The following is a 27,401-nucleotide window of genomic DNA, read 5'->3' as shown; positions in this document are numbered from 1 at the left end:
AATCAAAACAAATCGGCCACGCGGGCTCGTCCCTCGGGTATGACGTCACGAAAACACTCCCCCTTCCTGGAGAGCGAGTAAACGGACTTAAATAACCCTTGGCGTACGTTTTCTGTCAATCACCGACAGATGAAGCGTCAACGGTAACATTTCGCGTCCGTGTTCTGTCTTTATTTGTTTTGGCGTGTTAAAAGTCGGGAAGTTTTTCCTTCATGTTTTTTAAAGGGCAATGCGCCTCGCGCCTCGCGCCGCGGAAGGGGAAGAGGCGGAAGTGAAGTCACTTTTTGACTGAGCGTCCATGTTATTATTGTTATTTTTGTTGGTCCTGCGATGAGACGGCCAGCTGCTCGGGAGCCGCCGGCCTGCCGCGACGCTAGCGACTGCCCCGGATCACCAACGCCGCCGCCCTCCTCGCCATCGACACCAGGCAGCCTGTCGCCCAGCTGGCACCACACCACCACGACGACGAAGAAGAAGCGGAGGAGGGCGTGAGGAGCCAGCTCACTCCGGCTCGACTCGACTCGGCTCGGCTCCCGGAGCACCACCAGCACCACAGTTCACCGGTAGTGACACTGACGCGACGCGAAAATAAAACGGCGACAGAGACAGCAACGCCGGGCGGCTCGGCTGGCGTCGACGCGGCTCGCGAGCAGAGACGCCGCAGACATGAACGGGATCACCAAGGGCCGCTTTGAGGTAGGACGACCGCGGTTGAACTGTGGGGGTCTTGGGTGTCGTTCCCGGTTCATGGAACGTCAACAGCGGCGACGCGGAGCTCGGGACAGCCGGGCAGGAGGGCCCGGCCAGGCGGCCACTGTCGCCTCAGATGACCGGCTCCCAGCGGGGAGGGCGGGGGGTGGGCAGGTCAGCGGTGTGCTGCATATATTCAGCTTGTCAACATAGTCACCATTTGTCTCGTTTATGTACATTTAGTCTTGTGTTATACATTTGACACATATGTTGCAAAATCTGTGACCACCCAGTCAGCTAACTGCAGCGATGAAATGAGTGGGCCACATTTTTTTGCCTTGTCAACATCAGCATAACAGTGAATATTTTGTATATGTGACGTTTTATACCCCCCCCCCCAAAAAAAATCCTGACCACCTGTCACTAAAATTAGCACAAGACGCTTTACCGCTGGATGTGGGTTGCATATGTGGCTTGTCAACAAAGCACAGCTTATCTCTTGTGTGTACATAAAGTAAATATTTGGTATTATGCCTTTCATTTTACTCACATTTAGCAAAATCAACTATCTTTGGTGATGTGAATGAGCATAAATTGTGCAGCACTAAAAACAAGGTGTTATGTTAGCTTTCTGATTTGTTCGTTGTCTGATTTGTCCACACTTTTCTCATCTTTTGTGGCTGACTCGCTGCTGCCTTTTAGCCCTGATGGCGATGCAGCTATTTGTAACCATAACATCAGGCCAGTGTCATGCTTCTCTGTCTGTGACATCACTTGTGCATTGCTGACATTCTCAAAGGTTTGATGCTACTTGACGTTCTCCCGGAATCCGCTCGTTAGCGGTGGCACAAACAAGGGTTTGTGTGCTCGCGCGCAGGGGGAGGGCATTTATATGCTGTTGCCTTTTATACGGAATGCAATGAAAGCACGATATTGTCACAAGTTTCACACTGTGACACGGCACCTGAGTGGCTGTTTAAACTTAACACTTCTGTCCTGCCTTTCCCACATTTCCTTTTAGGCATTCAACTCATTTAATTTTCCAGAGCGCTTTAAAGACAACCTCAGCTGGGACAAAGTGCTGTAGATAAATACAAACTAAACATAAAACAGAAGGCTATATAAAAAAATGTGTGTCCAGGCGGCCAGTGAAGGGAGCTACATGCTCCCTCTTTAGTGTTCCTGTGAAGAAGTGAGCAGCAGCATTTCGTCCAATCCCGACCATGTTACAGTTGTCCTACTACCTCAGAAGGTGGAAAGATTTTGCATCAATGCAGTCCCTGCGATTTTTGTGCCTTTTTTTCCCCCATGTTACCGTGCTTTTGTAACAGGCCCTTCACAAAACAAAATTGAAAAATGTTGGCTTCTAAATTCTGTGTATAAGAGGCCCATGGCTAGATATTGCATCAGTGCCTGAAATGCTATTGCATTTTACACAGAACCAATTACGGTTCATTTTATATACTTATTTATATTCTTGTTATTGGAATTTTATTTGGCCAAATATTAAAAAACAATCTTTATCAGTCAGGACATATATTCTCTGCAGGCGAACTGACTGCTGTTGTCCTGCCTTTCCGATGTTATGGCCTCTATTACCGCTCTGAAAGTCTCCAGAGGTGATAAATTACCTTTGTGCCGTTTACAAACCGACGGAGAACAGGAACTCCCTGTTTGGGAATGTCACTCGGCTGGCACGGGAAACGGAACGTCGCATGTCACCTGAACGCTCCTCTTGGAAGCAAGTTTGATAAATGAAATCTTGACTTTTAAGGGCGAGAGAAATTGGTGTCGGCCGTTTAACCTCACAACCCTGTGGCATTTTCCCGACATTTCCATACATGTAGGTGTGTCCCGGTTCTGACACAAACTCAAAGAAATAAACATTTTTTGTTGACATCGTCCCTGCCAGGATCTCTGTTACGGATCTCATGTGGCAGTTTGACAGGATCACTATGCAAAACTTTAATTTTTGGCTTCTTTTACATTGTCTGTTTACAATTTTCTGTGCCGCCCGCCCGTTTTTCTGCCTTTGCTTTTTTGCTGGACCCGTTTATAGAGAACAATATAAAGATTCCAACAAAAAAAAAGCTTGAAGACAAAACTCTGCCATTTAAAAGCCAGCCAGTGAGACTAAAAATATTCACTAACTGCAGCCTTAATGCTGACTCTTCTGTTGTAGCGCTGTATACAGGCGCCGTAGACTCGTCCTTGATCCAACAGAGGAGTCGTCTTTGTCTTCTAAACGGCAGAACCTTAATAACACCCGTTTGCTGCGGTTGCGGGGACATCCCACCTTTTGCTGTGTTCTGTGTAAAACGGCTGCTTTCGTCTTTTGAGGAGCGTTCGCTTATGTCGCTTGGAAGCGCGAGTCAGCATGCGTGGGCGTAACTGAAAATTACCCCCGACGCCAGAACCAACCTTCTCCTCGAGAACGTTTCGTTTGTGTTCCTCGCACGTAGACGTCTCGCTTACTGTGTCCGTGTGCGTTTGCGTGCGTGGTGCTCATCAGATGGCCACACTTCAGAGTAGAAGCAGTGACGCGTGTCAGTGATACTGTGGAAAACAATCACATGATGAAATCATATTCCAGGAAAATGATGCTAATGACGACCGTATGTCTTCTTTTGTGCGTGTGTGTGTGCGTGTAAAGGTGTTCTGCAACAGCGATGAAGCCCCCATTAACAAGAAGCTCCCTAAAGAGCTCTTGCTCAGGTGAGATTATGCCTCTCGCATTTCACAACAACACAAATGCACACAGTTGACCACATGCATTCGTAAAAAAGCATTTGTATAAAATTTCCTTATACATGAAATATTTTTTTTGCAGGACATGTAGTAAATTCATATATTAAGCGAGAACGTTTTTTTTTAATGTTGTTATTTTTACATTTTTATGCATCTTTATGTTTTCTACAGATGTAGCCCATTTTACATATTTTACGTACAGTATGTCAACATTTTCATCCCACTTTTGTGTCGGGCTTTGTGTGCCAAAGCTGCAGGCCCCCCTAAATGCAAAAACTGTGTGTGCGTGTGTGTGTGTGTGTGTGTGTGTGCGTGCTATAAATAGCTCATCTCCGCTGGTGGGGAAGTCCGCAGTGCTGCGACCCCCCGCCCCCCAACACCAGCGTACCGGGGCAACAATGGCATCACATTACGCAACGTTAGCGTCACCCTGTCTTGCCTCTTATCTAAACTTGAGCGTCGACGCGCCGCCTTGTGATCACTCTGCACAGCAGTCAAGTGAACATGCCAGAGGCTGGGAACGTCCAGTCAAGGTGGTCATAAGATGGACGACGTGAAAGTTGTCCTCGGCTAACCTCACAAAGATTTTCCTGTCATTGTTTTGAAAAGGCGGTCATAGTGTCGTCGTCAAGTGTCAACAATTGCACGAAAAGCATTCGCCCCGTACTCACTGTATCGTGCATCCGCTGTGTATCACAATGTGATACGTTCCACTGTTCCATCCTTAAAAGAAAAACAACACTCTGTATGTTTAAAAAAATGAAAAACAAATTAAAATGAAACATTTTCAAAACAAAAGAATAGAAACTAGCAAGCATGGCCTAAAAGCGAATTAAAAACAAAGTGAACTAAAAATAAAAAAAGTCATAACGGAATAAAAATTAACAATAATGAAAAATCGCAAACTATTATGTTGTTAGAAACAATTCCGGTTCATTGAGTCGTTATGAATCCCACTGAAGTTCTCGGCAGCCCTTGCGTCGTTGCAGCAGTCACTTATGTCGCAATAGGGCGTGTCCTGCCAAGAAGTCCAATGGGATTCATAATGATATCTCAGCTCTTCTTTGCGCTCATCAGCACAGCACTAATGTGAGTCATTCTACGCAGAGGATTTAATTGAGTTTATTTGCACCACTGCGAAAAGACCCGTAAACGCCTCACCTCTCATAACAGCTCCCATGCGGTTATTTTGCAACTGACTCAGCATCCACCCAAATTCAGGTCTGGCCGGAGTCGCCATGGCAACCGTCTCTCCGCTGACGGCTCGCGCCTGCTCGCGCCCATCCACGCTTGAAGGAGCGGGGTGTTTGTCAACAAAGGCAGCATTACACTCCATTCAAATGTCGCTACATTGCATGCTGGGAAAAAAGGGAGGTGGGTGGGGGCCGTACTTAAGCGGAATTTGAAGGGGCGCAATTAAAGGCGTGGTAAAAATCTGCTTTTTACAAATTCGAAATTCATGGTCATCAAGCACTTTGTATTGAATCTGGCGTAAAATTAATGCTCTGCACATATTTCCTCCAAGGCTGCTGTACTTAAACATGTCCTGACATGCCCTGCTCAGGCAGTCCTCAGGGTCCTAAGGCCAGACCGCTGTAATCACCACCAGGATTCTTCGCATTCCCGCCTGGTTGCTTCTTATACTTGCGTGTCCTTGTGCGTGTGTGTGTGTGTGTGTGTGTGTAGTGCTCTTCGAGATTACTCATTGGAAGATTAATGGATTGAGCTGACCCAGTAGCCAAGCCCTAGCGTGGCCTCGTGGGGGTGTTTTCCGTATTATGAGGTTGTGTGCGAGCGCCTCGACTTACTTCCTGAATTGAGTTTTGGTGTGTCTTGTTGGGGAATGTTAAGCCCTGGAAAAAAAATGCGAGGAGGGTATCAGTGTCAGTATTGTAATAATAATATTTAGTTTCTTAAAACTAGCAGGAATTGGAATGGCGCAAGCTAGCCAGGCTACTTGGAAAAACATGCGCTGGAGTGTTAACTAATTACTCCAACTACAATGAGTCTCATTGTATGTTGTGTTTTTTTTTATTTGAATTTGACTTTGATGCTTGTCCGTCAGTATGTCTTTGTGGCTTGTGGCAAAAATAGAGATTGGGCACTACTGTACTATGTTGGAAAAAGTATTGTGACATCCTCAATTAATCAACTTCGACTCGACTTCGATCACGTTATCGTGGGCTGCAGACATCTTAAATTGGGATCGAAAGCAGATTGATTCTTCTTCCTGAATCCTAACCCAACCCCAACATTGAATCTAAAATGGTATAGTTCGATTGTCCTGCGCGAACCAACTAACACTTGCTAACACCAACGAGGGGAACACACATCACTCGTCTACACCACACTTGACCATTTATGGACCCTGTGTGGGACAGGATATTGTTTCCTTCGAAACTGTTTGCACAAAATTGTCCACAATGTCATACTAAAATGAATCATTAAGATTTTCAGTTGCTCATTTTTCCTGTGCAGAATATTCTCCTATCTGGACGTGGTCACCCTCTGTCGGTGCGCCCAAGTCTCCAAGGTAAGCTTTGCTGCAAGGTTATCGCCGTCTGCTGGCCACGTTTGGAGAATTTTTCACAAGGCATTGTCCTCTTCTGTTGCATACAAGGCCTGGAACGTTCTGGCTCTGGATGGCAGCAACTGGCAGAAGATCGACCTGTTCAACTTCCAAACGGACATCGAGGTGCGAAATCATTTGAAAGTGTTGTGTCAGCAGGCAGGCGGTGATGCGGACGTCTCAGTTCATCCTTTTTTCTTTTTTTTTTCTGCTCACAGGGCCGTGTGGTGGAGAACATCTCCAAGCGGTGCGGAGGCTTCCTGAGGCAGCTCAGCCTGCGAGGATGCCTGAGCGTGGGCGATGCTTCCTTGAAGTGAGACCCACTCCAATTCGGCCCCACAAAAATACCAAATTATAATTGTTTTTGTTGATGATTTTTTTTTTTCCAATTTGGCATGCTGCAATAATCCCCGTGTTGTGCTGTGGCTGTAGGACTTTTGCACAGAACTGCCGTAACATTGAAGTGTTGAATCTGAATGGCTGCACCAAGATCACAGACAGCACCTGCGTAAACCTCAGCAAGTTCTGCTCCAAGCTCAAGCATCTGGACCTCACCTCCTGCGTGTCTGTTACCAACCATTCCCTCAAGGCCCTCAGGTACAGCATAACATTTACCGCCCTCGCCCCAAATGAAAAAAATAAAGCACAGTATGGTATACCTGTATTGGGACTATACTGTACCGTTTTCTTTTGTACACTGTGTAACTGTATATATAATCTCATCACTGTAGTCGTCTGAAAATTTAGCAATAAATAAAAATAAATAAAACTATTATTTCTTTTTGTGGGGATGATAATAAATTAATTGAGTTATTTTTTGGTCCCTTAATGTTTTATGATACATTGTGAGAAAAATCACTTTTTTTTTTTGCAGATTTTTCGCATAATGTATCGTAAAACATTAAGGGACCAAAAAAGAAGTTGTTTAATTTATTATTATCCCCAGAAACTTATTTAAAATGACAAGGAAGTCCAAAAAAAAAAAAAAAAAAGTCCCGAACTTCCTGTGTGGAGTTTATGTCCTCTCCGTGGCTGGGTGGGTTTTCTGCGGGTCCTCTGGTTTCCTCCCACATTCCAAAAACATGCATGTCAGGCTGATTGAACACTCTAAATTGTCCCTAGGTGTGAGTGTGAGCATGGATGGTTGTTCGTCTCTGTGTGCCCTGCGATTGGCTGACAACCGGTTCGGGGTGTATCCAAAGACGGGTGAGATAGGCTCCATCCAGCATGTCCGTGACCGTCCTGAGGATCAGCATCTCGGAAAATGAATGGATGGATGTCTGCGTGTTTCAGCGATGGCTGCCGCATGCTGGAGACGTTGAACCTGTCCTGGTGCGACCAGATCACGCGCGACGGCATCGACGCACTGTCCCGAGGCTGCGCTGGCATACAGGCGCTGTTCCTCAGAGGCTGCACACAGGTACACCGAAATGACATCGTAACAATGATGGATGCTTCTTCGTAAAAACCACCTTAATTTGTGTTGGTCCTTCAGCTGGACGATGGCGCCTTGAAACATTTGCAGAAGCACTGCCAAGAGCTCACCACTATCAACATGCAGTCGTGCACGGTAAAAAAAAAGGGGAGGGGGCAAGAGTGAGGCAGCAAGTTGTTAATCGTGTCCACATAATATGCAGCAAATCACAGATGAGGGCCTGGTGAGTCTGTGCCGAGGATGCCACAAGCTGCAGATCCTCTGCGTGTCCGGGTGCAGCAACATCACGGACGCCTCCCTCACCGCACTGGGACTCAACTGTCCTCGACTCAAGTAAAAAGAAACGCATGCAATCAATGGATGTCTGGGAAGTAAAAATGTACTTGGACTAGAGAAGAAGAAAAAAAAATCCAACAGGAAAATGTTTGGGACAACCCCCTTTCTCTGATTGGTCAATCCAGGGTAGGCTAATATTGAATAGTGTCCCAGAAGTGTCCATATTCAGCCAGTCCTGTCTAAATGTACTTGTAAATTTACTCTTTGAGCACCGCTGACGTGAAATGCCGTCAACGGGAAGACTAACGAGGAGCACCATCGACGTTTGTTGTCGTTCGAATGGGAATGGCCGAAGATAAGTCTTGGCCAACTCAGACTTTTTTTCTTAATGCACAGGTGTCAAAGTCAAGGCCCGGGGGCCAGATCTGGCCCGTCACACCATTTTATGTGGCCCGTGAAAGCAAATCAAGCATGTCAAGTTCCATGATGCTTGCTAAAGTCTGAACCAAAATTTCAAATTGTCATATGTAATCCACATTATTCTTGACTTCTGATTGTAAAACTAGTTATTGATCAATTTGTTGTGCGCTGTGTATGTAATATATGGAGGGTATTAAACATTTACTGTATATGGTTTGCCAAAATTCATAACGGCCCTCCAAGGGAAACCATAACTACAATGTGGCCCGCGACAAAAACGAGTTTGACACCCCTGTTTTAATGGTTGCCATTGAAAAGGTGCATGGAATCCCAAGTATTACAAATAGTGTTGCCCGCATTTTTATTGTATTTTACTGGAAGTATCTAGGGGCGGCCCGGTGGTCCAGTGGTTCGTGCGTCAACCGCACAGTGTGGACGTGCCGGGTTCAACTGCAGCTCCCTGTATGGAGTTTGCATGTTCTCCCCGGGCCTGCATGGGTTTTCTCCGGGTACTCCGGTTTCCTCCCACATTCCAAAAACATGCATAGCAGGGTGATTGAACACTCAAAATTGTCCCTAGGTGTGAGTGTGAATGGTTGTTCGTCTCTGTGTGCCCTGCGATTGGCTGGCAACCAGTTCATGGTGCACCCTGCCTAAAGACAGCTGGGATAGGCTCCAGCACCCCCGCGACCCTTGTGAGGATAAGCGGATCGGAAAATGGATGGATGGATGGAAGTATCTAGAATTTTCATCGCGTTTCTACAAGTTAGCGCTCACGAAATGGGAGACTAGCATCATTAGAACACACATTACAATGTCTAAATAAAATACAACTACGATATCACCAAGCCATGTTTTGACAAATGAAATGATGTTAGCTTAACGGTAACGTTATCCAAAGCGAGTCTAAAGACAACGTGTGCCTTCACGCAGCCGTTGCGCCCCCCCACGTTGAGAGTGATAGTTTGCTTCTGTGCTTGTTAGGATCCTCGAAGCCGCGCGATGCTCCCACGTGACCGATGCTGGCTTCACCGTGCTGGCCAGGGTGAGTTCTCCCACCAATGTTGACTCTCTTCATGTCCAACCGAATCGCTCATTTCGATTCGTTCGTCTTCTTTGCAGAACTGCCACGGGCTTGAAAAAATGGACTTAGAAGAATGTATTTTGGTAAGAGAATTTACAACGGAGCTGTGATGTTACGTCAAAAGGATTTAATTGAGTTTTTTTAATGCATTTTCTCGGGGTTGGACCACATGAGATGCGAAGAAAGTATAATAATAATAAAAAAATTATTTACCATGGGTGGATCTATGTCAATACCTTTTACACAAATAGTGTATTTGTATACAATTACCCTTTTTTTTCCCCCCCGTAGGTGACAGACAACACTTTGGTTCAGCTGTCCATCCATTGCCCCCGTCTGCAAGCTTTGGTAAACATCGCACTGTATTATTTTTCTTAATTTCCTCATCATCACCTTTTTTCAAGCGTGTATGTCTGCGTCTTTGCCGTCGTGCAGTCTCTGTCTCACTGCGAGCTGATCACGGACGATGGCATCCGGGCGTTGAGCGTGAGCGCGTGCGGCCAAGACCGTCTGAGTGTGGTGGAGCTGGACAACTGCCCGCTCATCACCGACGTCACCCTGGAGCACCTGAAGAGCTGCCACCGCCTGGAGCGCATCGAGCTGTACGACTGCCAGCAGGTCACGCGGGCGGGCATCAAACGCATACGGGTAATCGCTTTCGCTATAAAATACAGAATAAGTCAAAATATCTGGAAATACTATACCTCCCCCCCAAAATCCAAACATTTTGGATTTCTTTGCAAAAGAAATATTAGTGTGAATACAAAAATATGATTACAAATAAATAACAATTTGACTGTGGTATAACTAAAAGAAATGCTTATTTCTTTTTCTTTCTTTTTTTTTTTTGCCCATGCATCCCGTTAAGCTAAGATGTCATATTGTGAAGGTTTCACTAGGTGGCAGCAAAAATCCACAGAGGCGTCGCAATAATGACATGCACTTGATGCTGTGGATTGTCTATTAAGGCTTTTATCCGGCCGCATTAACAAGTTTGTTTTCGCAGGCCCACCTTCCCGAGATCAAGGTCCACGCCTATTTTGCCCCCGTCACGCCCCCGCCCTCGGTGCACGGCGGTGGGCAGCGCCTGTGTCGCTGCTGCATCATCCTCTGACAGTGGAGGGCCAGGGGGGGCCACCTCTGCCTGCAGGTGCTGCTGCTCTGAAAAACACAGACAAGGTTGAGACCAAGACCTGGTGGAGGGTGAGAGACTGAGGGGGGTGGGTAGGAGAAGGAGAGGAGGGGCTGGACCCACTCATCTGCTTCCTGGTCCTACCCGGACCGCTACAAAGGCCCCTCCTCTTCATCATGACCATCTTCTTGTGCTTTTGTCGTCCTCCCTTTCGCCCCCCACTGCACATCCAAGATGGACGATCACGTGATGCCATGGGGGAAATAGGACGACCATTTTGCGGTTTTGTTTGTACAGAGAAGACATTCAAAGCAACTTTTTTTTTTTTTTGCTTATAATGGTTCTTCCTGCCCCCCTCTGCCCAAGTGTCAATTCAGAGCCGCTGTGTGGGAAAAAAATACTACAGCGTTTACATCATGTATTAGTTTAGCACCACGCCAACTCGTTTGCATTGGTAGCTTATCTTCCTTAATGCTAGAGAAATTTTACAAGCGACACCCCATTTTGACAATCGCACACCATTTTTGAAAAAAACAAAACAAAACAAAAAAAAACAGCAAAGCATTTTGCCCAATCGACAAGAGGACTCAAGGATTTTGGGCAGGGGAAAATTTCCAGCAGGATTATTTGTGGATGGCACAATCAAAAAAAGATTACAAAAAAAAAAGATGGACTGGCTAAGCCCAGTGATGCTGACGCCCTTCCGTCTCCTTTGAAAAGCTCTTTTAACAGTTTTATGTTTGAGAAATAAACAGATGGATAAATAAAGTTAAACCATAGGAAAGAGATGCTGGTTGTCTTCGCGTAGAATTTTTTTTTGTGGGTTGGTCATCTGCATTGGCTGCATTGAGTTAAAAGGCAGAAAAAGATAATACACAAAAAAATATAAATATATTAGATGAAAATCCAAAATAATAGAGACATTAGGAAAACATGACACAAAAAATAGACGAGACGATATTAGAGTAAATATTTTTTAAATCATGTAAAACAGAGAATAAATACGCAATACAAATAGATAAGACGAAATTACACAAATATTTGGAGATAATGCTTACATTCATTTATTACGGTACATGCATTGCGGTCTGCTTAGGTGTCATCTACAAACTATCGACAGGTGGCAGCAAATATCAGGCTGTCGAAATACAGGACGACAACAGAAATTACATCTAGTCTCAAAATATGTGAAAAAACCCTCGAATATAAAATTAAAATATAAAAAAATAGGAAGCTGACAATACAAAAAAAATGAAAAAAACAAATGCATTACACAAAAAATGTGAATTACAAAAATATATGAACAATTAGAGTATTTTAAAACATTGAATAAAGATAATATTGAATACAAGATATATTTTAAATAACAAAAGTAAAAATGTCCAGGAACACAATAAATATAAAACGGGATTAAATAGACAAATGTTCGGAAATAACACATGAATTACGGTAAACCAATCATACGAACAAATGATCGACGGGCGGCAGCAAGGATCCACTTTGGCGACTGACACGCCCACATGTTTATGTTGTTCTACTTAATATGAATTTGTCCAAAAAAAATAAAAAAATACTTAAAGTTTTTATATCAATGACCAAGTAGGTTTCATATGTAACTGCCGGTTTAACTCCTGAAGCAACTTGCTAGACGATATTTGCTTCAGGCATAATGCCGGGCAGCTGTGCGGAGTCTAAGGACCCCGGCGGTTAGCCCCCAGAGACCAGAGAGTACGGTCTGCCTTGGTTTTGGCTCGGCATAAATAAGCTTGTTTCCCGAGCGGTGTAGCCATACTCCCATCCCACGCGACCCCAAAAGAGGTTGGCTCAGAGTCTTCAGTTCCCGTCGGAGCGAAAACTTTCTCCACCAAAAGCACCATACCGAGGGGCTTTTCTTGAGACTTTTTTAGTCTCCTTTGTTTTTTTTTCTCGCGAGGAAGTGTGAGCTGCTGACGCTAAGGGCCCGAAGTTAGCCAAATTAGCCGGGTGCTAGTTGGTGTTTTCGGCCCGTTTTTTGTTTAATTTTTTTTTTTTTTGAAGCTCGCATGTACACTCTTTTTGGACTTTTTTACGATTTAAAAAATAGATTTTACAGTGTCTGGGAGGCCTTTTGTGGTGATTAATGTGAGGTTTTCGTTGGAAGGAGACAGGGATGACTCCGGAGCCAAGTTGTCAACCTCAGCTCACGGCGGACTAATTGATGGTCGCAAACATCCGAGAGACGTAATCGACACCGCGTAGACCACCGACACATCCGCGGGACTATATTGACCGATTCGGGGTCTCGCTTGTTTTCGACCCCCTTCAACCTCCCTTCGGGATGGAGGACCGCGACAATATGGACTACTTCTACCAGCAGGTGCTGCAGAAGGATGTTACCCGCCGGCTGCAGGTCGGCCAGGACCTCATCGACTACCTGAGCGACCCCTCTCGCTCGCCGGATGTGGAGCAGGAGAAACCCCGACTGGACAAGACCGTCGACGAACTCACCGGTTGGGTCAACTCAAGCAATTTCAAGGTGATTATTATTTTTTTAGATTAATAAGACATAGTAAATCAATTACTCACATTCTGTGTATGTCTACGAAAACATTACATCACATACAGTGTTATAAAAAAAGGGGAAACACCCGTAAATATTGGAAACACCCTTAAATATCAGGAAAAATACGCCACACACAAATACAGTGTGCAGCAGACGTTGGATTGGATTGGATAAGCTTTGTCAATATAGTCAATAAAGACGTGTTCATGATTAGTCAATTAAGGATGATTAGACAATTAAGGATGGAGAGACCTGCTTTTGTTCTTGTAAGCCTCTCTCTCTCTCTCTCTCTCTCTCTCTCTCTCTCTCACCCACACACACACACACACACACACACTAGCAGCATGTAAACAACACTTAAGACACTGATTAAAGATCAAAGAGTAACCCGAGTGATAAGACAGAAGATGCACAGGCAATCAACATAGCTTTACATCTTCTCATATATATATATTTTTTTTATGAATGTTTGAAAAAATCCGCTATGCACCGAAGCCGCGATAAACGAACTGCGAAATAGCGAGGGATCACTGTATACACAATTTTAGACAATAAAAATCACATTTTTTTAAGACTTATGTTCCAAACTATCTGACAAGAATTTCAAAAATAAACTAAATTCAAGGTTGTGAAATTTCAAAGTAAACAAAAAAAAATTTCAAATCCAAAGAACAAATATCAACGTGGCAGTTTCCCCTCAGTTTCCATATGCTTCTGTTTTCTTTGTCATCTTCTTTCTTTTCACTGTCTTCGTTATCGTCAACAGTTTTCAAACGATAACTGTGATTGGGGAACTTCTACTCAGTTAGGCCAAATCCGGTATTAAATGTAATGGTAATAGGAAACGGACCTATTGGTCCAGAGTTTTCATCCCTCCAGTGCTTCACGTGCTCCTCTCGTCACTCAATGCTGGAAAAAAAAAGCAGTTGCATTCTTCCTGTTTTGAACAAACATTGTTCTTTGGGGTCTTGTTTTCCATTGCTAGCATGAATTAAATAACTGTATTAAATGGGGGAGGGGTCATAAGTGGACTCTGTCCTGCCTGTGCTCCGTATCCCTCTTTATGCTTACACTGCATCCACGCTATGTCCCATATCGAGGGGGGAAAAAACTCACTGGAAAATGACTCGTTTTGCCAAAATCAACACTCCCATCCTGAGGGCCAGTCAAAACATTCCCCAATCTTTTTTTTTTTCGAGAAAGCACGTCTCATCTTGTGACAAACCCAAATTGAAATAATTTGGCTGTCACTATCATAAAATCTTCTTTACTGTTTTAAGTACCCCTAACAACGTTGCCAATGCTCATGCCAAGTTTCTGAAACACTGTAAAAGGTTTTTTGACTTTTGCATTATTTCCTGCGTGTTCATCCTGGCCAATGGAAATCATATTTTGCCCCCCAACACACACACCAGGAATGTCAAAACGTCCGTCAAAGCATTGAGATGTTATGATGTTACCAGACAAATAATTTAATGTGTAGAATATTTCCTTTGTTAAACGTGACAATCGGAAATCATATTTTGGACCACACGTTTTTCATGTGTGCCTATTAGGAATGTTAAAAATGTCACTAAAACAGTGTTTTGTTTTTTAGGGGTGTTGTTTGTTTTGTTTTTTAAGTCAACTGGCAAATCAAAATCCATTTCACGCCATTTCCACCGGGAAAATTTGGATCATGATCAAATTGACAAATGGAAATTTCATTTAGTACTGCCTACTCCGCTTTAGAGTCTTTTGTCCATTTGCCTGCGAGTCAAGAAACGCAAGAAGACATTTGAGGAAATGAAAACTCCTCACAGTTGAAAATGAGAACTTGTTTCTTTTCAACAAAGCGCAATGTGTTCCAATGGAAAACTCGTGTCGTACAGCTTTTGCTGAGAATATATAATCCGTCGTTGCCATCTCCAGCTGTTGGAAATGCCTTCACCCTCAGACCCGACGGCAGATCGTAACAGGAGACTCGGGTGAAAACGAAGAGGCGATGAAAATATGCGTAGTGTCACAGACATTGGACGTTTATTGAAGGGCAAGGGCGACTGTCACCTCTGGCTGTCATGATGGCGTGACGGCCCATAGGAGCAGATGTTTGGATTTGGAGTGCATCCATTTTTCTGTTGGCAAGGTGGCCTCAGTGCAAAAGTCGAACCAAGAAATTCCCCATCAGAAATAATGGCGCTGTCATTCATGCCTTAAACATGAAAAAGTCAAAAAGCAAACGCAAATGTTGGTTGGCCGTATCTTGAATCAAGAGTTTAATTCGGTCCGATCCACAAATCGGTCTGTCTTGTCTTATCTAATCTTGGACAAATATTTTTCTCTGAACAACAAAGCCAACTAAAATGTCAAATGGTACATTTTTTGATGCTCTGAATGGAGGTGTCACGTGACATCACGCGCTACCTTTTTGAGCGCAAATTTGTCGGCGTTTGCTTCAGTTTCCAATCGTATGACCTTTAAAACACAACATTGCGCTACATTTTTATTTATCTGTAACCTTTTTTTAAACTGGAAGCACTAAAGATACTTATTTTAGTGCTTCCATGCTAACACAGTTGTTTACGATCGTTCTACACTAGCGTTGGATGTTTGCTAGAAAAGTACCGCGATACCAGAAAAGAAAAAAGGGGTGCTTGGTTCAGGCTGTTTATTTGTCCAGTTCAGTAATACGTGTATGATATTTTAACGTGGAAGGAGCAAATCCGGACGCGCATGTTGCTGTAGGGCTGCACAAAATATCTGAAAAATATTAGCGCAATAAAGATGTGCAATAAGTTTCAAACTACTCGCTCTGATGCTAATGGTATCGTTCCGGTATCGTATCGAGGTGCTTTACACAGTATCAAAGTCTGCATTTTGTTCCCGTGATCACACGAGCCTGCATGACACGGTCGCTAATCCCGCTATCATGCTAATAAAGCTAATCACGCTGGCGAGATGATTATGGTTTTTGCTAGCAGCTGTTGCTGTTTGACGTCACGACGGAATCGGATTACGCAAGCTGGCAAACATTTGGACGATCAAAACACAAAGTGGTCTATCTGGACTTTCTGTGTGGGCCTTCCTAACGCCCCGCCCCCTCTTAAATTCTGTACACCAATTAGCAAACTAAGCCGACGTACATCCCCCTCACAAAGGAGACCATTGATTCAAAGGCAGAATATTCCGGCATTCCTCACTTCTTTTTTTTTTTCCAAGCATTACAGATGCTGTGTGTAATTATTTAGACTGTAGGCTTCGTCTGTCAACACGACCAGATTCCTTTACGTTGAGCCTTGGTGGAGGTCACCCCACTTACCCAGTATGGGGCTTTTGACAAAAATAGTCTAGGGAGTTGTAGCCAACCCTCCACTCTCTGGAGTTTTTAAAGTCAAGGTGGATCACGTGATGCCAAGACAAGCATTCCATTCCGGGTGTGTGGATAGGATCCCCATCAGAAAAACTCTGCTGGTGGGAAAAAGTCGCCGTCGCTACGCCAGATGGGAAAGCAACCCACAAAAAGGCCTTTCAAAACCCTGAACCTCTTTTCCTCCCCTGCACATGTGGCTCATGTTCATTAAAAAAAAAAAAAATTAAAGTGAAGTGTTTCCGAATTAGCATTTAGCTAGTTGCCAAACTGTGTACCGGTATTTGAAATAAATATGAATACAAGGACAAGGTGTTTAACGTTCAAACTGACAAACGTTTGTTTTTAACAAATAATTGACATGACAACATGAGGGTTAATTTCATTGGAATTGGGTTTGGAGAGTAAATATAAGTAATTTATAATTATGTTTTTTAATTTTAGATTGTATCCATTGTACAATATGTCTATTTGCAAAATACAGTGGCCGACAAATATGATAAAAAACTTCGTAAAATATGTACAAAAGATGAAAGAATTTAAGATAAATTATTTTATTTTCTATTTTAAAAGGTATAAATAAAAAGAAAATATCTTATTGACTTTGGTCTACTTGTAAAACACAGGCCTCACTAGGAGTGAATTTAACCTTTAGTTTGAATGGTTCTTTTTCTTTTCTTTAAACAGGTGGCGCTGTTGGGCATTGACATCTGTGCAGCTTTTGTGGACCGCCTTGGCGAGCGCTTCCGAGGTTACTTGGGCACAGGTGAGCGAGCCAGTCTGAGTCTACCCAAAGTGAAGTCATTTTTATTGACGGAAAGCTTTAAGGGTCCCCCCCCCCCATAGAACCCACGAGAGGGGCAACCAAGCGTGCAGACTTTTTATGGCCACTGCATGTGTGTCAGTGCCTGTCAAGGCGCTTGTCACGACTCTCGCACTCACACGTACGTGCACAGTCAGCCACGTCGTTTTTAGTTCAGTCTTTTCAAAAGCTTGTCTCTTGAGGCTCGATTTGTGCATCCCCCCCCAGCCGCTCCCAAAGAGTGGCTTGGCATCCTGAGAGAGAGCGGATGACATCATCCAGTGCAACTAAGGGCGTTGTATTGATTTTGAAAACGGCAAGCGTTTGCTGTGCTTGCTTCCTGACGTCGGCGGAAAAAGGAGCGATTAAACAAGTCAAGTGTATGCCTTTTAAGCCCCGCTACAGCCCGTGATGCAACACAACAAGCATCCCCCACCTTTAAACTACTCATTATTTGTCCTTGTTGCCATGACAGCATATTGTTATGCGAGCACATGGCCAGGAAAAGGGGGAATGACGTCTCCCTTTACTACAAGCCTACTGACTCATCACTGTCATTAGAAACATGTCCGTTAGAGGGCGCTCTTTGTCCTTTTTGTCTTGTTTGTTTAGTCCTGCCAGCGTTGGTGGACCGGCTGGGAGATGGCAAGGACCAGGTCCGGGAAAACAGCCAAGCTCTCATCCTTCGCTGCATGGAGCAGACAGCCTCGCCCATGGTAAAGCTCTCGTCAACAAGCAAGCACATGAAGCCAAACACTCCAACTGACTCATTTGCAGAGAGTCAATTATTTAAAAAAAAAAAAAAAAAGGTTACACACCAACATATTCCGACCGCTTCGTCCAGTCACTAACAGAATATATTGCATTAAGAGTGACGGGATGAATGTAGTTTAAAATGCAAATTTATACCCTGGATGGCAGTTGCAGCCCACTAGAGCAACGCCACACATACAAAACGCAAAAGAGAATTAAAATGTGGTGGTAAAAAAAAAAAAAAAAAAAAGTCAAAGTGTGGAAAAATGAAAATAATTTATTCTCTTATTTGAGATTTTTTTTTTACAATTTTGCTGCATTTTTTTGTGTTAAGTGTTTTCTTACCTCTGCAGCTGTTGTGAAAGCGTCATAAAAAATAAAGATGTACTAAACTATATATGATATTTTAAAAATGCACAAAACAAGAACAGTAAAATATGAGTAAAATACTGACAGTTTTATGTATATTATATTTGGTGATCTTCAAAAAAAAGAAAGTGATTCTCTTTCTCCACTGGATAATAATGTGTTTGTGTAGAAGAGCCTTGGTCCATTGCAGTATCATGACCACAGAGCGCTATAGCGCCCCCCTTTGGCTTCCTCTGGTAGCACCAGAGCGGCTTAATGTGCTCGCCATCTGCCTTGCCATCACACTCACTCACCGCCGATCATCACAAATGCGGACGCTCCCTTAATCTTCTCAGCGACTTACTGCGACCTTTTCCCTTTTGCTCATTCCCGCCGCTAATTTGCTCTCGCCGTCCCTGCAGTACGTTTGGGAAAGACTGGTGCCCAGCTTCAAACACAAGAACTTCCGCAGCCGAGAGGGACTCTGCCTTTGCCTCAGTGCCACGCTCAGCTCGTAAGTAGGAGTTTTTTTGTTTTTTTTTTAATGACTTCATGGGATGAATGATCAGCTGTACTTGTCTCCACTTCTGTTCAGTTATTTCAAGAACGTTTGTCATGTTTCGTGGCCTCATGTAGCGCTGCTCCCCGGGATGAATAACATTAGAAATGAGCATTTGGGAACAACGTCGACTATACAATTGATATTTTTAACTGTTATTTGTCCATCACGTACTTTCAACTCATTTTCTGATTTGATAGTTGGTCATTGGATTTAATGTCAACATTTGTAAAAGAAATTCATTTGAACAAATCATGAAAGTTTTTTTCACGCCCACCCTTCCCTTGTAACAGGGGTGTCAAACTTATTTTAGTTGCGGGCCAATTTGGAGTTACGTCTTCCTTCGGAGGGCTGTTATGACGGTGAAACCGCAGTGAAAAATTATTACTTGTGCACAACAAATTGATGGATTGCTAGTTTTGAAATCAGTCAAGTCAGTTCTAATAGTTTGTTCAATTAATGTTCGAGTGAGTGTAAACTGGGGCACAAAATTATTGCAAAATGTCAAAGTTGTTTATTTCACATGACAATTTGACATATCGGTACAGATTTTTAGCAAGTTGACAGACATGATTTGCATTTGCGGGCCACATAAAATGACCTGGAGGACCAGATCTGTCCCCCGGGCCTTTGACACCCATGCCTCATAATGTCCGCATTACGTCCTCATTTCCGTCTGCCTTTCCTCGATATACAGTAAACAGCGCGTCTGCATAACATCAGACAGTCGAGCAAAGCGCTCATCAAAGTGACACAGCAACAGATTTTGCAACTCAGTGCACAGATTAGGCGCCCCATCCATTTTGGACAAAATTTAAGACTTGTAAGTGCGCCCAATGGTCGTGAAAATACAGTACAAAGAAAAAGGATGGACATATTAAAAATATTTATTGCATTAAATAATCGATCATAATTATATTCACGATAAATGGTACAATTTAAAATGGGATTATTTTTTAATAAAGTATTTTACATGTACAATTGAGCTTTGTTCTTTTCTCCCCCTCAATGACAAAAGCCCCACAGTCATGATTGAAAACGCACATAAAAGAGCCCAAAAGTTTCAACTTGCTTCTCTTTGTTCATTGCGGCCTCAAAAGCTTCAGTTTAACAAGTAATGCAGTCCTCACATAATCTTCAGTCCTAAAGTGCCAAACATAACATCACCACCCCCTCCTCCGTTTTTCGGGGCTTTGACCACAGAGGCTCTCACGAGTTCCAACTGAGAAAAGTCAAAATTCACTGAGACAGCATATTCTCACCACTTACTACTTTTTTTTTTTTTCCCCTCGCTCTCTTTTACTCGCATTGTTGTACAGCACGGCTACATGATCCGCTACCTTGCATTACTCGAGCTGCCGCTCTCTGGTCATCTTGCGCTGGCCTGTCGGAAAGACACAAACGAGTCATGGATGGATCAAAAATATTTTTTCTTTATGAGTGAGAAGCCTTCTTGGCGCCGAATGTGAGTTTTTAGAATCGAGAAATATTTTGCAGATGTTTCTCGGTAGCTGTGTCGTCTCATGGAACATGGCGGCTGAGTTGAGTGGAGCCGCTAATGCTAGCGCTTTTTGTCGTGTGAGCTGTCAACAGTAGTTGGGCTGCATATCACTGGACTGGTTTATAGAGCACACTTTTGGATTTTAAATGGTTCAAAAGAGTGTCGTGACAAACATTGTTAAAACAAAATTTGCAAAAATACAAAAACATGACATGAAAAATACACGTCTGGGGAGAAAAGGGCAAGAGAAAAAATATTCAATTTACTCAACAAATGATACAGTTGACATAAGTATCATAATAATGATCACTTAGGTATACAAATATGAGCGATTATGACAAATGTGCAAATGTAAGGAAAAAGACTCAAATATTTGTGAAAATAAATTGTAAAACCCATCAGAAAAATTCTGAGATGATGGATATATTATTTGCAACTATGAGGAAAGGCTCCAACATTTTAGACAAACAAAACCCTACAAAAATATTTTTAAAAATATATATATATTGATCATGTTTTGAGATGTAAAACGATCTTATGTGAGCTGTTGTATGTTTTATTTATTTATTGAACGATGTTTCATTCAAATGTCGTCATTGTGCATCTCGCAGGTACGGCACCCAGACGTTGAGCCTGAGCAAGATCGTTCCTCATCTTTGCACTCTGACGGCAGACCAGAACCCCCAGGTAGGAGCGACGTTAGCGTAGGAGCCATTCTTAGCGTCAATAGCCAGGAGATGCACACTTTGGGGTGGGGAGTCTATCAAGCTGAAATGTGCTGTTTTCTTCTACCCGGTGATTACCCACTCGCATTCTCTCTCGACCAATCAGCGTCCTGAACACCCCCACCCCCTCAGTTGCCCGCTTTAAACCGCATCCAGCAGTCCAATCACCGCAGTGCAATAAAATGAGTAAAGGTTCCCTGCAGGGTTTTTAGAAATATTCTAATGCGTTTTCTTCACAAGTGCAGTTTATGGTGGCAGTTAAGGGTGGAATATGAAAACCTGATTGAAAAAGGAAGAGAAAAAAAAAGATTTGCACAATAAATCCAAATTAAGGTAATGCACTAATGCCCTTAATGCCTAGAATTGCAGGGGAGTGCTGAACTGACAGCATCTGCGTTTCTCGCCTTACACGCTTTAAAAAGATTTTTTTTTTCTTCAGGTTCATTTTCTTGAATTCGGGTGAAATTGTCATGTGCAGGGGACCACCACTATTCACTTCTAAAAGTAGCTTTATTTTATGTTAGAGTTTAAAAAAATTCTCTGTTCTAGTTTACCTAATTTTAGTGTTCATATTCTGTGTGTGTATACCCCTGAAATGCATTAAAGGCTTCAACACAAAGATTTATTCTCGATGACTGTTGATACAGGCATAACTAGTGCTGTCAAGCAATTAAAAAAAAGTGAGATTAATTCTGATCTGTAATTAATTGATCTAATTAATCTATATTTTAATCTCATCTACAAAGTGCTGAGAAAACCCCTACTTTTCATTTTTAATTCATTACATGATTGAGGCAGATCAAAAGATTTAAAGTGGCATTATAAAGTATTTGATTGTTTTTAAACAGAGTTGGACAGATGCAGTCCTAGCCATTTACTTTCTGCTGTATACCCAAGTCCTACCTGCAACCTTTAGTTTCGACCATGATGGGGAATATCACTGTTTTGTTTGTTTTTGTAAATCTCCAAAGAATTACAAAATAAAAATAAAATAGAACATCAGGTCCTTCAAAAGTGCTTAGGTTAACATATCAAAAACAGTAAGAACAATATTCTTGAGTTATACAAGCTCTCAACACTGAACTTGCTTCAGATAATAAAAAAATAAATAAAACAGACCCTTAAATCACTGCTGTAAGTTAGCACTTCAAAAATAATACCGGTCATCATTACAAATTAAAGTGCTGAAATAAACATCAACCACTGCTAATAGGCTACAAAGGACACAGCAGCTATGCTGACTTCACGCCTTGTATGCGTGTTCTCTTCGAGTTTAGTTTGGCGAAGAGCTTTGCTATGGCTCGCTGCATTGCTAACGCTTTGGGTGCTAACGTTAGCTGTGACTGCGACTTGGAGGGGGGGGGGGCTTTGCATTGATATGGTAGGCTAAACTTGAGTTGCTTCGGTGGTCAGCAAACACCTTACAAATAAGGCACAAAACTCTACCATTATCAATAGTGCCGTCATCATTTTTTTTTTTTCAAATGTAAATTTTCCATTCGTTGGGCCGAGAACTCCTCACCGCTGCTCACCTGGCCCTCCCAACTCCTTATGCTATGCTAAACAAGCCCAAATATAATGACAGCCAATCAATGTCCGTTTCAGGCCGTGACTGACCATTGTTTCCCACTCTCAACAACTCGAACACAGGAAGCCAAAACATAAAAAGCAATATTATAAAAAGGCAACCCAGTTACAGAAACAATAAAGTTAGAGATTGAAATTTAGAATAACGCGATTAAAAAAAACAACCAGCTAAATATCACTGTAATTAATTATTTGCAATTAACGCGATCATTTGACACATCTAGGCACAACTTTTAGAACGTCCTCATTTCATTTCAAAGTCTCATTACGAAGCTCTGTACTGCTGCTGTTTTGGTTCACAACGTATGTAGCCATATGTATGTTTTTTTTTCAACGCTGACCACTTTGATTGTGACGCGCAGGTACGAGAGGCCTCCATCACAACAATAGTGGATATTTACCGGCACGTTGGCGAGAGGGTGCGAGCCGACTTGGCGAAGAGAGGACTGCCTGCCGCACGGTCAGTTGTGTTCACACGCGCACGCACTCACAGAAGCACGAACCGCCCGGTCGGTCCCAGGCCACGCCATGCACCACTCTGCCCCTCACAGAGACTCTTTTTATCCCGAGCACAATGCTGACTGGCGCTGGTCGGGTTAGAGGAACGGGTAGGGGAGCTGGCTGACAGGAGGGCCAAAGTCATGTCCTTCAGTCGCACTGTTTTCATGAGATGAGATGCATCGCCATTACAGTGACCAAAATAACTAATTATCAACACAAATATGCTGAGCAGGCGAGCGAGACATGGTTACCAGAAAAGGCATTAATAATAAGTCGGGCCCCATGTTTTGCTAGCGCTTGCGTTCAAATAGAAGTTGCTGGATGGTTTTGAATCACCGTGATGCACGTTTCGTTTGCCCCTTTGTTGGCTTTTTGCACCGTGTGTTAGCGATACGGTAGCGGTTAATTTGTTAATGTGGTTGACTTAAATTCTCTCTGCTTTGAGATTAGGTTGACAGTAAACGTCTCCTGGGAGTGGCAATGAACAACTTCGAGTCTCATTTTTGAAAAATTGTTCACATCTGCCAAACTGCTTATTCTTAGCTAACTAGCTTTTTTTTTTTTTTTTTAACGCACAGTGCCTTGCATCATGGAAAAACTCATCCTTAGGTCATCCTTAAATCAAAGTACTAATGCCTTATATTCATTCAACGCCTCCCAAAATGACCTGAAAATAAAAGCGTAAATGGCACCATGTGTGCAGAGTATTTTATCAACTTTGGGTCTCGTCCGTCTTGCCACTTTTGGGCTGCATTGCATACATAGAAAAGTGGATTTTGTGATGAGGAAAACATGAAGAAGGCAAATGTGGTGAGGCGACACAAACATGGCTCGTCTTTTTTGCTCTCCAGCCCCTCCCCCCTCTGACCAAAATGTGTGTGTGTTGGGGGGACTAGAGGGGTAAGATTATGTAAAGGGGTAAGCAGATCTGCTGGCTGCCTAGCACACACACACTGAAACCGTGGCTTGACTGTGTAATACACCCCCCGCCCCCCTCCCACTCCAAGCATGTGATTGACACATCCAGAATGTATGTAGAGCAGTAGGTGGTGCTTTGTTGAGCGCACGCTTTGCCCTCCCCTTGCCTCCTCCCCTCCCCTTGGAGAGCCACTGCACCATGTTGGATACAAAGAGCCGAAGAACGGAGCGAGTCACCGGCTCAGCGCCCAACCGGGGCGGAATACGACGCAGAAACTAGGAACCGATCCTCTGTTTGATAGTTTAATATGCAAACGAAAGAGGGAGGAATCTATTTTCCACGGCAGATTACAAGCGGTGAGCAGAGTGCGCGTTACCCCCACAGGGCGTGTTGTGCTTCTATTTTTGTCATACATGTGCAAACCGGCGAAGCAACGTCCATCTTGTTGTTGTGTCGACACACCCACCTCGGAGAGACGCTCATGTGCGGTGCCAAACGTCAATAGAAGCTGGAATAGCAAATCGATTTCATCGTCGTGATTGTTTGAAGTTTCTTTTCTTCCCCCTGCAGGTTGCAGACCATATTCGCTCGCTTTGATGAGGCTCTGAATTCAGGCAACATGGCTCTCAGCCCCAGTCACGGTCAGTGTCTCGTCTTATTTATTTTGCTGGATGACGCCCACCATCTTGTTGAGTCATGTCAAGACGATTTTGCTCTTGCCGCATGCGTGCGTGTGCGCGGCTTGATCATGTGCTCTTGTGATTGTGTCTCTTGGTTGCCATGTAATCGGACCCAAAAGGATTAACGTGAGTGTGTCTGTGTGTGTGTGTGCGTGGAGCTGTACAGTGGACAGTGCATGGCCTTTTCTTCATCCAAGTATAAATAGAATTAATGTTGTCATGCCGTATGGGACAAAAATGTATGCATTATATGACGACTACAACTTTGATAGAAGTGGAGGTGTTTTACCTCTCAGTTTGTATAAATTGTCATAAATGGACATGCTCTGTGCGGATTAATGTCGCTGTCCAAAAGAAAAAAAGCTCTTGTTTTGAGTTTTCAATTTTTATTATTTATCACCCCCAAAAATACGTTTTAGTTAAGAAAAATATAGTATTTTGGTTTTTGTTTTAAACGTTTTAAAAATTATTTTGAGATTTTGATCCAAGATGCAAAAAAGGTTTTGTGCAAATAAAACCTACAACTATTTTATTTAAGTGTATATCCCCCCTGGCTCAAAATACAGAACTCACAAAAATGTGACTTTTTGTTGGACAGTCCCACAAACACAAGGATAAAAGGATAAAAAAAGACTTCTTCTGTCTAGTTCAAACATAATTCTGTCAAATTTATTTGTCGTCTATACTAAATATAACCCGCTTGTATGAGGTTGATGTTAGTCTTACTATTACCCGGACACGCTGGCGTGTCTTTCGGCTGCCGCATCGCCGTATATCACACCCGACGGCTTGTTTACTCGCAGCCTCTGTTTTTGAAGATGCCGTCTCCCGTGACAACCGCGCTGGGTTGGTGGGGGGGAAGAACCAAGCAGACAGGCAGAGCGTGTTTACTTTTAACTCAAGCAGCTGCATGGCTGCGCTTTGGCTCGAGTATATATGAGCGCACGTGTTAGGATCATTTGAATATAGCGGTGCATCTCTTCGTACTGTGCTGTAAACCTTTATTTGCACTTGCAAGTGAATTGTCATTGCTGGTAGCTTGGTGGTTTGTGGGCCAGTCACAGCGGTGACAACAGAAATGGCCACTTTGCCAAGTGTAAATTGAAAACAAAACACGTCTGGAAGTTCCAAGTACCCAAATAACTTGTCAACATGAAATTTGGTAGCCATGTGTGAAGTCTTAAGAAGGTCTTCCCACCAAGACACGGGAAGGTCTGCCATTTTGACCTGAAGTGGACATTTGGGCAATTTGCAGTGGGCCTTCAAAGACAAACTAGTCTGAAAATCCAGCCCGCGACAGCAGGTTACCACGGCAACGTGAGATTTGGTAGGCATGTCTATCAATAAGTACACCCACAAAAATAGCCTCAACAAGACATATCCTGAAAACACATAAGAAGTGTGCCATTTTGGTGTCATTTTGTCCACTTCCGGGATTCCTTCCCTTAAGAGAAGCCGTCCTCTAGATTTTGTCCCCTGACTAATAAATTTAAGCCACATACTCTATGGACAACACTCCGTTCCGAAAATGTGGAAGTTTTAATTTTTGCGTGTGAGCAGAGCACGGCGGCGACATTTGACCACTCGCTATCAAATACAAATTTTGTTGGAATCATCATGTGGCTCGTTTTTGCTCTTAACTCATTCACTCCCATAGACGTTTTTAAACGTCATTTCAGACTTGGTCTAGAATTGTCTGGTACTGACTGAGTTAAAAGAACATCCACTCAAACATGTATTTGGAGGTGATGCAAAATATGCCATTGGACCAATTAAACCTGAAGAGGGAACGCCGTAATTGCACCTCTTCAGGGCTTTGAGGCAGCTGTTGCGGGGAGAACGGGAAGGAGAGGAGGATTAAGGACAAGACGCTGACCGAGATCTCGTCAGTTAGTCAGTCGTCGGGTCGCCGCCTCTCCCGCCTGTCGCCTCCTCGCCCCGATTCATCATGACGGATACGCAGACTGAAAGGAAGGAAGGGAACAGTACAAAGGACGCCGTGAGATTTTAGCAAGCTCCAGGCATGGCTTTTGGGAAAGATGGCGGCCGTAAGTGTGTGGTTCAATCCCCATCTGGCTACGTTGTCGGCGGCGACGTCGTCACGGACTTGATTCACTTTCCCCTTCTTCTGTGAAGTTGGCTGATGTCATCCTCGAAATTTTTCCGCCTCTACGGAGGTATCAGACCAAAAGCAGCGGCGGCAGGGCGCATATTTTAAGAGGGAGAGCTGGAGAGTTTGAAACGGGCCAGTCCTGTTCCGTTGATCTAATTATCCGATTGCGGCAAAGCCTTGTTTTGCTGGCTTCTGTATTAAAGACAAAAAGGTTTGCTCATTAAATCAGTAACTGAAATAAACTGTTATGCTGTCATTTCGGTTGTTTGTTTACCCGACAACAGCATTTTTCTGGCTGACGACTCAAACATTTGAAAGTGTGCCTTCAAATCATGTACGTCACGCCAGATAGAGGTTATTTAATGTTCGGGCTGAATAATGTGTTGGCGGGTTGCATTGTCGCTGTTTGTTTGTGTCTGGCGCGGCCATTTTGCAGGATAACTGCGTATAAATTCGGCAACTTTAATGCCTCTGAGTATCCGATAGAAATTGATGCAGTTTGTTCAAAATTGAATGACAACGTTTCCATTTTGACTGCCACATTTAGGGGGTGCATTCAGCACTTTTCTATTCGTTAGTGCAACACAGGGCCATCTCCTTTTTCCGAGCAGTCTGCAAAAACTTCAATTACTGGTAGAGGACCCTGAAATCAAATAGTGATTGGGTGCCGG

At 43.4% G+C, this 27,401-nt stretch overlaps 2 protein-coding genes across 4 annotated transcripts in view; both read left to right on the top strand.

Moving 5' to 3' along the window:
- The first annotated feature begins 77 nt into the window (after positions 1 to 77).
- fbxl2 (F-box and leucine-rich repeat protein 2) lies at positions 78 to 11,142 on the top strand. Of its 3 annotated transcripts, XM_086137107.1 has the most exons (15): positions 78 to 696; positions 3,344 to 3,405; positions 3,764 to 3,856; positions 5,917 to 5,971; positions 6,059 to 6,133; positions 6,226 to 6,320; positions 6,440 to 6,604; positions 7,301 to 7,427; positions 7,503 to 7,577; positions 7,645 to 7,775; positions 9,123 to 9,183; positions 9,261 to 9,305; positions 9,514 to 9,570; positions 9,658 to 9,870; positions 10,229 to 11,142. In XM_086137107.1, the coding sequence occupies exons 1-15, from the start codon at positions 667 to 669 to the stop codon at positions 10,334 to 10,336; spliced, it is 1,392 nt and encodes a 463-aa protein (XP_085993233.1). In that variant the 5' UTR covers positions 78 to 666; the 3' UTR covers positions 10,337 to 11,142. The 3 variants fall into 3 exon arrangements, with proteins under 3 accessions (XP_085993233.1, XP_085993234.1, XP_085993235.1); XM_086137108.1 differs by lacking the exon at positions 3,764 to 3,856; XM_086137109.1 differs by lacking the exon at positions 78 to 696 and having other exon boundaries at positions 3,346 to 3,405; positions 3,764 to 3,971.
- A 946-nt stretch (positions 11,143 to 12,088) lies between these two features.
- The window catches only part of clasp2 (cytoplasmic linker associated protein 2), a 44,144-nt gene continuing 28,831 nt past the window's right edge, over positions 12,089 to 27,401 (top strand). The window contains exons 1-7 of the mRNA XM_086136015.1: positions 12,089 to 12,869; positions 16,930 to 17,008; positions 17,657 to 17,760; positions 18,568 to 18,659; positions 20,817 to 20,892; positions 22,880 to 22,977; positions 24,508 to 24,578. Of these exons, the coding sequence (XP_085992141.1) occupies positions 12,672 to 12,869; positions 16,930 to 17,008; positions 17,657 to 17,760; positions 18,568 to 18,659; positions 20,817 to 20,892; positions 22,880 to 22,977; positions 24,508 to 24,578 (718 nt within the window). The 5' untranslated portion in view covers positions 12,089 to 12,671. The remainder of the gene's footprint in view (positions 12,870 to 16,929; positions 17,009 to 17,656; positions 17,761 to 18,567; positions 18,660 to 20,816; positions 20,893 to 22,879; positions 22,978 to 24,507; positions 24,579 to 27,401) is intronic.

This window comes from Hippocampus guttulatus, chromosome 18 (genome assembly GCF_054856545.1).
Source record: "Hippocampus guttulatus isolate MCC_2025c chromosome 18, RoL_Hgut_1.0, whole genome shotgun sequence".
NCBI classification, from domain to species: Eukaryota; Metazoa; Chordata; class Actinopteri; order Syngnathiformes; family Syngnathidae; genus Hippocampus; species Hippocampus guttulatus.
This window is presented reverse-complemented; position numbering and strand designations above follow the sequence as displayed.